At 38.8% G+C, this 13,599-nt stretch overlaps 1 protein-coding gene across 36 annotated transcripts in view; it reads right to left on the bottom strand.

Moving 5' to 3' along the window:
- Nucleotides 1-13,529, bottom strand: part of TTLL5 (tubulin tyrosine ligase like 5) — a 269,877-nt gene extending 256,348 nt beyond the window's left edge. For 35 of the 36 annotated variants that reach the window (XR_007412723.1, XR_003135328.3, XR_003135327.3 and 32 more), the window contains exons 1-3: nt 13,389-13,529; nt 11,712-11,880; nt 6,556-6,662 (exon numbers count right to left, since the gene is read on the bottom strand). Coding sequence is in view for 26 of the 36 variants with exons in the window: in XM_025443972.3 (XP_025299757.1) it covers nt 6,556-6,662; nt 11,712-11,785 (181 nt within the window). In the remaining 10 variants the exon portion in view is untranslated. The remainder of the gene's footprint in view (nt 1-6,555; nt 6,663-11,711; nt 11,881-13,388) is intronic. The other variant, XM_035720025.2, reaches the window with a different exon arrangement.
- Between the last annotated feature and the right edge of the window lie 70 nt (nt 13,530-13,599).

The raw sequence follows: 13,599 nt of genomic DNA, 5'->3' as shown, positions 1-13,599 counted from the left end.
AAAAAAATCTAGATTTCTGGGCTCCACTTCAAAGACTGGGCAACCCTGGGCTCTGCTCCCATGGCAAGAGTCAAATGGAGGCTTGCAACTATAAACTGAACTGATCCAACTGCCCAAGAAATAAGCACCTTATCCGTATTTCCTTCCATATAAAAACAAGAAGTAGAGCATGGCATTGGTCCTACTAGCAAACTGCTAAACATCTGCTATATGAGCCTCTGAACATGCCCTGTGTCAATTCTATCATGAGACTACAGAATTTCCTCTTCTCCAACCGCTCATGTGTGCATCAGGAGGCAAACTAAAGTGCTAGGACCTTCAGCAGTAGAGTGAATTAGAACAAGGAACCAATAATCTGTCAGCACAGAAGCACCTAGGGAGTGATGACATGCCCTAAGAGGTTTGGTCAAAAATAGCCTGGGAAACTAGAATGAAGATAAAACTGACATTTTTTTTTTAATTTTTAGAACATAAGACTAACCCTTTCAATGGCAATATAGTGTAGCTTTGCCTCATTGTCAGAAAATGAGGTCTATACCCCCCACTGCTGAATATGGCAGTCACTAGTCATGTATAATTACTGAGCACCTGAAATGCAACTAGTGTGGGGATGCCTAGGGGGCTCAGTTGGTTAAGTGTCCGATTCCTGGTTTTGGCTCAGGTCATGGTCTCAAGGTCATCAGATCAGCCCCATATGGGGCTCTGCCATGGGCATGGAGCCTGCCTGAGATTTTCCCTCTGTCCCCTCCTCTCTCCTTCTCTTTCTATAAAAGAAGAAGAAGGAGGAGGAGGAGGAGGAGGAGAAATGTAACTAGTGTAACCAAAAACTGAATTTTTAATTTTATTTAATTTTATGAATTTAAATTTAAATTTGAAAACCAATACTGAAATCAGTTATTGGAAAACTTATCTGGAACAAACTGAATATATGAATTTACTTTTTCAACTATAATGGTTGTAAAATCTAAATACAGATTAAAAATTTCTGATGAAAATTTTGAACCATACTGAGATTTTATGTTTACAGTGTAAAATACATACAGATTATTTACTTATTTGGGAGAGAGCAAGAACGAGGAGCAGAGGACAGAGGGAGGGAGAAACAGGCTCCCCACTGAGCAGGGAGCCCCACGCGGGGCTCAATCCCAGGACCCTGGTATCATGACCTGAGCCAAAGACAGATGCTTTATCAAATGAGCCACCCAGGTGCCCCTAGATATCAAATATCTTAATGAATTTTTCTATATCGAGTAAATGTAGAACTAATATTTTGGTTTAAATAAAATATATTATAAAATCAATTTCACCTATTTCTAATTACCTTTTTTTTTTAAAGGCCACTGGAAAACTTACATATCTACCTTGCATCGTATTTCTATTGGACAGTGCTAGTCTAGCAAATGTAAACTTATGAAGCTGACAAATTCAGAAGCAAATTATAAAATGATGTTTCTTTCTAGGAACAGATTATCTTAAACTGAAAATATCTCTCATCTCTAAAATGCAATCCCATTTACATGTTCAAAGTTTATGCAATTTTGAAAAAAACATGGAAATAGTAGGGATAGAATGTATTTCTGGAATATTTCACAAATAAACCATATGAAATCATACTGTACCAAAAATATTAACAGTAAATTCAATGAAACATTTAACAGATCACAGAAAAACAATACTGGCATCTAACACTCGAAGATCAGCAGAAGATAACTAATGCCCCAGAAACACTTCTCAAGGGGATTTAAACACAGGATTATGATCTGAGCAGATCTATGTCAGCTATTAAGAGAAGAGAGAAAAAAAGAAAAGGAAAAGACCTAGAATATTTAACAATTCAGAAATCTGAGATAGCAACTAGAAACACTCAAATTGCTCTTTTCAGGGGTGCTTGGTTTTGCTCAGTTGGTGAAGCATCCGACTCCAACTCAGGTCATGATCTCAAGGTCCTGAGATAGAGCCCCATGTCAGCCTGTCTGCCCAGTGGGGAGTTTGCTGGAGACTCTCTTTCCCTCTCCCTCTGCCCCTCCCCTTGTATATGCTCTCTAAAATCAATAAATCTTTTTTAAAAATTGTTCCTTTCATAAAGGAAGGTTTAGAAAATTATGAAACCTCAAAGAATTGGAAAGATACAGAAAATTGAAAAAAAAAAGTTTGAGAAAAAAGTTCAGTGGCTTTTTCTTCAATCACAAGAATGTGTAAAGGGTAAAAAAAAAAAAAAGACATGTAAGTTCTAAAACACAGGGACTGCTTGAACAATAGGTTAACAACACGGATAGATACTAATTTCCAATAAATGTTCAGTACTCTAAAAAAGAAGGGTCTGCTTACCGCCACAAATACAGAGATTCACTTATGTGACAAGCAGACCAAAAGAAATCTGTTTTGGGGGAGATTATTTACTTCTATTGTTTTTACCTACCTTTGATGTTTTGACTTCGATTGTATTGAAAGGGAGTTTCTTTGCAAATGTTAGCAATCTTCAGTTCCTCCAAATTCAGAGAACTTGAGTGAACCACATCCCTTTAAGTGGTAACCTAGCAACTTGCTGAAGGGATTAGAACAAGACCCTTGGGGAGAGAGGATTCAAATCCCAGAAGCAGGTGTTCATTGTCCTCTGAACTCCTGGCTTATTATGGAGCAAGAACAGATCTTAAAGTCATTTCAAAGTAGAACTAGAACAGATCCTATTCAACAAGTAGAGTAAGTAGCACAAATTCGGAGTACCCACTATTTACCAAATATTAAATGATCTCATTAACTCGTACAATGCCTACAAGGTAGCTTTTATCTCCACCTCACTAAAACAGTTGAGAGAGTTTAAGTGATTTGCCCCAGACTCAAAGCTAGTAAATGCCAAAGCTGGGATTTGAACCAATGTATAGAACCCACATATAGACTCTTTCTACTATATCACACAGCAGTTCTGATCCATGGTACTATAACCTCTGAAGATAGCTACAGGCCAACCCTAGAATTCAGAGCACTGCTGAATATCAAAAAGAAGAGTGGAGATAAATGAAATTGAGACTAAAAAACAATAGAGAAAATAAGCAAAATTAACAGGTCGTTCTTTAAAATGATCAAAATTGACAAACCTTTAGTTAGCCTAAGAAAAAAAGAGAAAAGATTCAAATTACTAAAATCAGAAGTGAAATAGGAACATTACTGCTGACCTTACAGAAATAAGAAGGATTACATAAGAATACTATGAAAAACAAAGAATACTAAGAATAAATGTATGCCAGCAAATTGGATAAACTAAATGAACAAAAACTAAAAACATACAAATTTACCAAATCTGAGTCAAAATACAAAATATGAATAGACATATAACAAGTAGAGATTATATCAGTAATCACAAACCTCCCAATAAAAAGCCCCAACTACATGGATTCACTGGTGAATTCTTCAAACATTTAAAGAACTAACACCAATCCTTCTTAAACTCTTCCAAAGAAGAGGAGGGAACTCATTATATGAGGCCAGCATTACTCTAATACCAAATCCAGATAAAGACATTACAAGAAAACCACAGATCAAAACCCCTCATGAATATAGATACAAATACCCTCAATAAAATACCAGCAAACCAAATCAAACCGCATATTAAAAGGGTTAGATTATCATGACCAAGTGGGATTTATCTCAGGAATGCAAGCATGGTTCAATATACAAAGGTCAATCAACATAACATACCACATTAATAGAATGAAGAAAAAAAATTTTTCAATTAATGCAGATAAAGCATTTAACAGAATCCAACACCCTGGCATGATAAAAAGAGTAAACAAAGGAATAGAAGGAAACTTCCTCAACATGATAAAAGGCATTCATGAAAAACTTACAGCTAATAACATACTTAACAGTGAAAGATTGAAAGCTTTCCCCTAAGAACAGAAACAAGCAAGAGAAAGATGCCCATTTTTACCACTTTTATTCAACACTGTACTAGAAGTTCCTGCCAAAGCAATTAGGCAAGAAAAAGAAATAAAAGGCATCCAGGTTAGAAAGGAAGAAGTAAAATCTCTATGTGCAGATGACATGATCTTATATACAGACAATGCTAAAGAATACACACATACACACAAACTATTAGAGCTAATATTTGAATTCAGCAAGGTTTCAGGATCCAAGATCAATATACAAGTCGGTTTTATTTCTGCACACTGGCAATAAACAACCCAAAAATGAAATTGAGAAAATAATTCCATTTATGATAGCACCAAAGAGAATAAAATGTTTAGGAATAAAATTAACCAAAAACTCTAAAACTCATACAGTTAGAACTATGAAACATTGATAAAAAAATTAAAGATGACCTAAATAAATGACAAGACTTCCCATGTTTATGGCTTGGAAGGCTTAACACTAAGATGGCAATATGCTACCCATCATAATCCAAACAGCCTTTATGCTCAAACGGAAAAACTGATCCTAAAATTAATTTGGAATTACAATAGTTCCTGAATAGCCAAAAGAAATTTTTGAAAAAGGAGAAAAAAGCTAAAGGACTCACACAACCCAATTTTAAAGCTTTGTACAAAGACATAGTAATCAAAGTGGCACTGGTATGAAGTTAAACAAAAAGATAAACAAAATATTAAGAGTCTAGAAATAAACCCATACATTCATAGTCAACTGACTTTCAATGACAGTGCCAAAACTATTCAATGGGGAAAGAATAGTCTCTTCAACTAATCACACTGGGACAACTGGATACTGACATGCAAAAGAATGAAGATTGACCCTTATCTCACACCATGTAAAAATATTAACCCAAAATGGATCAAAGACCATTTAGCTCTAAACATAAGTTTAACCTTTGATGGGATCCCTAGGTGGCTCAGCGGTTTCGCGCCTGCCTTTGGCCCAGGGCGCAATCCTGGAGTCCCAGGATCGAGTTCCGTGTCGGGCTCCCAGCACGGAGCCTGCTTCTGCCTCTGCCTGTGTCTCTGTCTCTCTCTCTCTCTCTCTCTCTCTCATAAATAAATAAAAACAAATCTTAAAAAAAAAAAAGTTTGAAACTTTGAAGAAAGTTTGAAACTCTTAGAAGAAAGCACAGGGATTATGACCTTGGGTTAGGCAATGGTTCCTTAGATATGACACCCAAAGCATCTGCAACAAAATAAAAAAATAAACTGCACAACATCAAAATGAAAAACTTTTGTTCATAAAAGAACACTATCAAGAGAGTGAAGAGACAAATCAGAGAATAGGAAAAAGAATCTGGAAATCATATATCTCATAAGGTCTAGTATCTAAAATGTATAAAGAACTCTTTTAACTCAACAACAATAAGTCAAAAAAAATTAAAAAAAAAAAAGTCAAACCATCCGATTCAAAAATAGGCAAAGATGGGGTGCCTGGGTGGCTCAGTCAGTTAAGTGTCCAACTCTTGATCTCAGCTCAGGTCTTGCTCTCAGGATTATGAGTTCAAACCTCCATTCAAACTTTGAATAAATAGTTCTCTAAAGAAGAAAGAAGACATACAAACAGCCATGCAGCACATGAAAAGATGTTCAATGTCATTAGTCATTAGGGAAAAGAACATCAAAACCACAATATCACTTCACACCAACTAGGTACAGCTATAATCTAAAGAACAGAAAATAACAAATGTCAGTGAGGATGTGAAGAAAATGGAACTTTCCTATATTGTTGGTGGGAATGCAGAATGGTGCAGTCACTATGGAATATCCTTTGGCAGTTCTTTAATAAGTTAAACATAGAATTACCATAAGACCCAGCAATTCCATTCCCAGGCATAGACCTGAAAATAGAACTGAAAGAACTGAAGAACTGAAAGAGGTGTTCAAACAAAGAACTGAAAATAGGTGTTCAAACAAAAGCTTGAATGTCAATTTTCAGGCAGCACTACTCACAGGAGCCAAAAGATGGAAACAACTACCAATTTTGTTGTTTCAAATGATGAATGGATAAACAAAATATGGCACTCTTCGAAAAGGAACGAAGTATTGATACATGCTACAACATGGATAAATTATGCTAGAAATTGAAAACATTATGAAAACATGCTAAATGAAAAAAGCCAGACACAAAAGACTACATATTCTATGACTGCATTTGTATGAAATATCCAGAATAGGCAAATCGATAGAAACAGAAAGATGAGCAATTACTAGGAGCTGGAATAAGGGGTCATAGGGTGTGACTGCTTAATGGATACACAGTTTACTTTAGGATAATGAAAACATTCTGGAACTACGCAGTAGTGCAGGTTGTACAACACTGTGACTGTATAAATGCTACTGAAGTGTACACTCTCAGTTAAAAAGGTACATTTTGTTTTGTGTCTTTTATCACAAAAAATAACAACACATGTACACATAATTCTGAAGAATGAATTCAAAGAAGGAAAGCAATTTAAGATGCAGCAAATTTAAGAAATTCCAAATAATTCTTAGGTATAAAAAAATCATGAGATTTTTCTCATGACCAAGGCCCTTTTCCTATTTACATGTGATATCAACTTCTGTAAGAAGAGGTTACCGGGGCCACGCCCAACCCTGCCACTGTCGGGGACGCCATACCTACCTCCAATTACACGAATATTGTTGTCCTTTGTCAGAATAGCCTCAGCATGGAACACCAAAACTGGAATTCTCCTACAGCCTCCAGTCCACATGATACAGGGATGATCCCTACACCCATAACAAAAGGCTTTTATTAGTTGACAGCTCAAAAATCTGAATTAATCACTGTGGTTTGCTGCTTAGCAACTTTCCTTCCTCCTGGAACAAGAATCCAAAATGTCCTATGGGAAACCATTCAGTTCCCATTCTTAGCCATGTGGTCTAGTTAAGATTAATTCCATCCCTGCTCCAGGAACAGGCTTTGAGAGGCCTCAGCCAATTGGGGCATCCCACCCTCCAGTTAGTGGATCAGGGACAAGCACATAAACCAACTAGAGCCCAGTGAGTATCAGAAGATATGCTGTGAGACCCCCTGAGAAAGAGGTACTTGCTGTGTCTCCTGCCTCTTCCCCTTGATGGTATAAGAGAATGAGGTATTTAAGTACAATCGTCATTTTGTGACCTTGAGAGGAAAGCCCCGAGCTATAGGTAAAGGAGGAAGTCAGTGGGAACCCTACTGGAAGAATTAGAAATATGACATCCTGAGAGGCAAATGCGGAGTTGCAGAATCAAGTCTTTCCTAAATATGAGTTAATAAATTCCCTTTATGGGGGACAGTTGGAAAGAAATCTTTAAAATAAAGTTTTTAAATTCCTTTTATTATTTAGGACAATTTACGTTTTAATCCTCAGCATACATAAAGAATGCAATATATAGCACTTACAATAATTTATGTACCCTTTTACACCCTACAGTCCCTTTTTAAGCCATTTTGATGACCCATCCTAAGAGTCTGAGCTCGGAAACCAAAATACAAGCGCTCCATTAAAACCCCGTATTTTAAAGCAAGCCTATACTAAATGGAACAATATTTTTCTCCAGAAAAAAATCTGACTTTAACCTCCTTCCCTATCTATCCTCGGGAAATCTGTTTAATCAATCTTAGACAGATGTGTATTTACTTACAGATTAGGAAATCTCCAACCTCCTTAGTGCCAGGGAGTCAGAAGGGAAAGAAATGACCTGAGTCCCTACTCTGTGCCAGGAATTAAAGTAAGAGCTTTCACCTGCTATCTCAATCTCCTTGCCCACACTATGAACTTAAAAAAAAAAAAAAAAAAAAAAAAGATACCTCAGAGAGGATAAGTGATTTGCTGAAGGCCATTACAGCTGGTAAAGTAAGGAAGAGGTATCTGAACCTTGGTGCCTACCTGTGCTCCGTCCACCCTTCCATCTTCCTAATCACATTTCAGTGATGTTTTGTATACAGACCACCTTAAACCTAACCCTCTGGGAACCTACACTAACCAATTCCTTAAATATAGTAAGATCCATTTAGCCAAAATTTGGGCTGCTCTCAAAAACTCACATGACCACACCCCTTAAAAAAGGTCATACTACAAAGCTCAGGGCCAAGTCAGACCCTCCCGACCCAAGTTTCAACAGATCCCCGTTTTGAATGCACAGGCTGCCAGGCTACCAAACAGAACTGAGGCAGCCTTGAGACTTGGGATGAGCTGCCAAAGTGTTTTAGTGAGGAAAAGCAAAGAACACTGTGCCTAGTTCATTTCCTGTTTTCTAGAACTGGAATGTGAATGCTTACTGTTCCTGCTTTTTTGACCTGGGTAATAGGGCCCATTTGTGAGAAAGGTATTTATCAAAGGCACTTTTTAGCAAGAAGGATTTTTTGTGTGTGTGGTTTGCTTGCTTTTTAATCTTAAACACCTGTAAAATGCAGGCATGAGGCCAGATGATTCCTAGGATCTCTTCCAACTGTAATTTTTCCACTATATTTCTAAGTTAGAGGACAGAGGAAAAAATAGGCAGCCTAAACTGCAAAGTCTTGGACAGAAACTCTGGAAATTAGCCAAAGTTCCTTGTCAATCTAGCACTAGCTATAAACTGGACCATGGTGCCTTCCTACTTACAAACAATGGATTACTGCTACAAGTTAAAATGCCTGACGAGGGTGAGGAACACAATAAACAGATACACGGCTGAGAAGAGCCAAGGCCCTAGCTATGCTATTTGTGCAAAGCCAAATCCCTGTCAGAGAAATCCTTCTACTTACAACCTATGAAAGATAAAAGAGGTGGTAGACACATTATGAATTCAGTGAGGCCAACTAAAATACGCTTAAGGTATGTGCTGTATTGTCATTAAAAGCATGCGCCCACCAGGTGGTGCTAAAGGCAAAAGATTCAAAATAGTGAGGAAACTGAAAACTGGAACTTTAAATTTTCATTCATACCAGAAACTGGTATATGCTAAGAAAACATGCTCTTATAGGCATGAAAAAACATAGGACTTGGATGCTTAATTACCGAAGTAGAACAGTTCAAGGTTCACTTCATTGAAAGCCTAACAACATTGTGGTTCTTAAGAAGCAATTTCTTAATTGAGTGCCTCGGCGTTTGCACGTCTGCCTTCAGCTCAGGTCATGATTCTGGGGTCCTGAAACAGAGTCCTGCATCAGGCTCCCTAGAGGGAGCCTGCCTCTCCCTCTGCCTATGTTTCTACCTCTCTCTGTGTGTCTCATGAATAAATAAAATATTAAAAAAAAAAAAGAAAGAAAGAAAGAAGAAGAAGCAATTTCATGCAGCACATATATTATTCACTCCTGGGATCTAGCCTACATAACTCAAAGCTTCGAGGCCTAATTCATACCAATGCCCCTGCTGGAAATGCCTTCCTCACTTCCGTGCACTTGATCCCACTCTTAGGCAGAGGACATTTTGCCATCCCCATGGAGCCTTCCCCCGGCTCCAACAGCCCACAGTGATGCCTTGTCTCTGACCTCCTGTAGTACTCACTGTATAATCATTTGTTGTTGATCTTTTTTCCCCCAATTATACATTCATGAGCTGCTATAAAGCTGGCTTTTATGATAGGAACTGAAATTAAGGCCTGGAACGACTTGATATAAGATTTCTTATATCAAGTCTTTCCACATCTATATATAAATTTATATTTCAGATCCCCTAGAAAAAGGGTCCCTTTAAATTTACTATTGAAATAATGCCATGCAAAACAAGGATTGCCTGGATAGTTTCTAGTCCTAAAGTCCAGGATTGCCAGGCATTAACACTTTAATACAGCCTTGGGATCTGAGCAGATCTAGCAGATGTCCATAGATATACATCTTTAGGTGATTTAAGGCCTTATAACTTCCAAAACTTTAAAAATGTAAGCATATTACTCCAAGTGTAAACAAGACTGTCTTAAGATTCCTAATGTATATAATAAGTGTCTGGTAGACAAGACATGAGTTGATGGAACATTCACAATCAAAAGTCAACAGTAGGAGTCTGAAAGGAAGAAGAGCAAAAAAAATCTATGAATCTGGACTAGAATTACACCTGTATGTTCACTAACTTCTACTAGAAATTTAGCCATTTCTCAATTATGAATATAGGCAACAAAGCATTATCTGTATCTTTTGAGTCTGTCTGCATTATAGATTTTTTATACCATATTTCAGTTGTTGCACATATCTCAAAATATCATTTACATTTATCAATACTTCTAAGTTAGGTAGTTATTAAATGCCACTAGACTACCTATGGTCACAGTATTCCTCATCTGGTGTGATGAGGCTGGACAACAATTTGGCAGCTCTCCTCTCAATCAATCAATCAGCTGCCAGATGGCACCCATCACAGTGGTGGTCCAGACACTATGATTCTTCCCAATATTCCCCACTTTTAAGTGCTAATCAAAGACTACCCCCACAGGGTCGGGGTGCCCGGGTGGTATAGTTGGTTGAGCATCTGACTCTTGGTTTCCACTAAAGTCATGATCTCAGGATGGTGAGATCAAGCCCAACTCCGAAGAGCACTAATAAAAAATATTCATGAAGTAAAAGAATGATCCTGAAATTAGACTGATGCTCGCAAAAATCAAAAATTTCGTAAAATAGGGAAGAGGCAGCACACAGAAAGCAAAAACTCACAAGAGGATAAAGTGATCAGACGGAATTATCCATTTAATTATCCTGAATAAGACTGACCCAAATATAATGTCAAAGCTCTATTATTTTCTATGACCTAACAGTGATGGAAGCCTTTCCCCAAAGCTATATGAATGCTTCAATAATTTTTTCTAGTTACATTAAATAATGTAACCTTCTACTTTATAATAAGAAATCCACTTTAAATTCAATATTAAAGCTAGTAACAATACTGTCTTAACATTTGTATGGCACTTCATCATTTATAAAGCTTCATACATATCATACATATCATTCTATTTGATCCTAACCATACCCCTACAAAACAGCCTGAGAGGTTTTATCCCCACTTTTCAGGTTACATAGCACACATGTGTACCTAAGGGGATTCACAGAGAAGCTTAAAAACTAATCTTAACTTTAAGTCAGACTCTCTCTTTGTTCCCTGTGTCAAGTAATAATGTTCAAAGAGGCAAAATAGCAGGTGCCTCAAAATCCAGGAAAACCAGGTCTGAATTTCAATCCATCACTCACACTCTCTGAACCCCTGAAAAAGTTCTTTGATCTGTGTGAAGCTGAGCTTACTAAAGTGGGAATAATAACATCCTCCGATTAAATGAGACACATCAGTTAAAGCCCTTACTGTCATCTATGCTAAATGATAAGCTGCACTTATTACCATCATTCATTTTTATTATTATGAGAATCCAGCAATCAAAAAACTAGAAGATCTCAGGAAAGCAATGTGGTCCAATGGCACAGCACAGGTCATAGAATTCTAACGTACTGTCCCACAGTTATTCTGGTACATACTATTTTCTATCATTGTAAGGCGTTTGAGAAAATAACTTATCTCATAGATGTTGGAGACCTCCTTTGCTTTAATATCTACAAATTTAAAAATCTCCTATGTTAGGAGCTCCAGTCAAGAGTTCACAAATAGCAATATCTAGAGCCAAGATTCACTCATGAACCCAGAAACAGAACCTTATCTCATTTCAGATAGCCAATGGTGATCAACTCATAATATCTTGGTTCAGTTTGTGGCTAGAAAATAAAACCAGAGTCAGACTATACCAAGGAAGAATGAGGTAAAAGAAGGTTTAAGTAAAAGAGAGTTATTTTCCACCCTAAAGGCAAAGGGTCAAGGCAGTCTTGCTCTTACTTACTCTTGGCTTACCACCTCCTCATCCTCTGAGGATGATGCTGTTTCCTCCAGGTCCCGGGCCATCACGACTGGCATTTCCTTTAGGGTTTGTCATGCAGTCAGCAGACGGGGGCCTCAGGGACCTTTCCTTGAAGATTCACTGGGTCAAACAATTTAGGTGGCACGGATTCCTGCAAGAAAGCCAAATGATGTGAAACATAATGCCATTTTCTACTTGGTGATTATTGCTATTGATCTTCCATGCAACAAATAAGAGTATTTACCTAAATGGTGTGCAACATCTAGAAGCTTACCTTCTATCACAGTGCCTCTCATATGCCACAAAAATCAAGGCTTTTTTCAAACATACCGTCTGTCCTTCATGTATTTAAAGAGCTGTTATTCAGTTTGAGCTTTTCAATTTTCTCATATATACTAAAACTAACAAAAATTAGCTTTTTAGGAAAGTCTGAGGTAGGTGGGTGACTGCCCAAAAACAGACAGACCCCATGCTGGAAAAACTTGCTTTTTTTTATTTTAAGAATAAAAACTCAAGATATACAATGCTTGAAAATATTTCTTTAGACTCTAGGACAGGCATACAGGTGAAATGCCCTCATACTTCACTAAAACAAATTTAACTACTAAACTATAAGATTAGTATATTCTCCTGAATCAAGGTCATAAATAGCTGAAAACAAAACAAAACTGTCCTTCCAAACACTCTCAAAAATCATTCTCCGCTACTGAAAATCACAAACTATGATTTGACTCCCAAATAGACCTTGAAATTAGGATATTTCCAAGTTAAAATATTTTTTTTGCATCCGTAAAAAATACATGTTCGTTGTGTTTAAGGATGGGATTGAAATTACAGGTAAAGAAAACGAAAACGTTTCGATGCCCATAACCCTGTTACTCCGACATAACCATGTGATGTCTATCTTTGCAGATCTCATTTTTCTATACATTCAAAATATGATAAAGATCGTCTACAAGACCAAAAAAAAAAAAAAAAAAAAAAAAAAACCTGGCAATCCCGGTAACGATCCCTACAGATCCTCAGCGGAACGGGCAATATCTAACAACTTCAAAGAAGATGTCCTTCCGAGGATTCCCAACGGGATTTCTCGATCTTTCCCAAAGTGTTGGGAAGTCCTTTATTTTTTTTTTTAATTTATTTATGATAGTCACACACACAGAGAGAGAGAGAGAGAGAGAGAGGCAGAGACACAGGCAGAGGGAGAAGCAGGCTCCATGCACCGGGAGCCCGATGTGGGATTCGATCCCGGGTCTCCAGGATCGCGCCCTGAGCCAAAGGCAGGCACCAAACCGCTGCGCCACCCAGGGAAGTCCTTTAAATTAAAGCACACGAAACCTCCCAGGGAGGAAGGGATGCCAAACCCGTTGCAGGCTGCCAGCCGAGCGGAGAAGACGGCGATCCGAAGAAGATTAAGGACACTCGCCCGAGGAGCGTCCCCGCCCTAAAGGGATCAGCCCCGCGGTCCCACCCCCGGCAGGTCCTCAGATGCTCCCCGCGGGAGGGCAGGGGGGACTCCGCCGCGGCGATTCAGCCCGGCGCGCCCGGAAACCAACAGCTGCTCCCGGACCCCGACAGGGAAGTGCAGCGGCCGGCGCCCGCCCAGACTCGGGAGCTCCCCTCCCTCGCGGAGCGGAGCGCGCCAGCGCAGGCGTTTACCTGGCTCATCTTCCCATGGCTCGGGGCCGGCCGGCCGGCGGGGACCGCGCTCTGCGCCTACCTCCCTCCTCCTTCCCCAGCCGGGCTCCCGGCCGCCGCCGACCGCTGCTTCCCCCGTTACTACAACAACCAACCAGCAACCGCCCGCTCGGAGCCACTGCGCAGGCGCCCGCCACCCCGCGCTTAAAAACGCTCGGCTTTGGGCGCGAAG

Source organism: Canis lupus, chromosome 8 (assembly GCF_003254725.2).
Source record: "Canis lupus dingo isolate Sandy chromosome 8, ASM325472v2, whole genome shotgun sequence".
NCBI lineage: Eukaryota > Metazoa > Chordata > Mammalia > Carnivora > Canidae > Canis > Canis lupus.
Note: the sequence above shows the minus strand (reverse complement) of the source record. Positions and strands in the feature narration are given on the sequence as shown.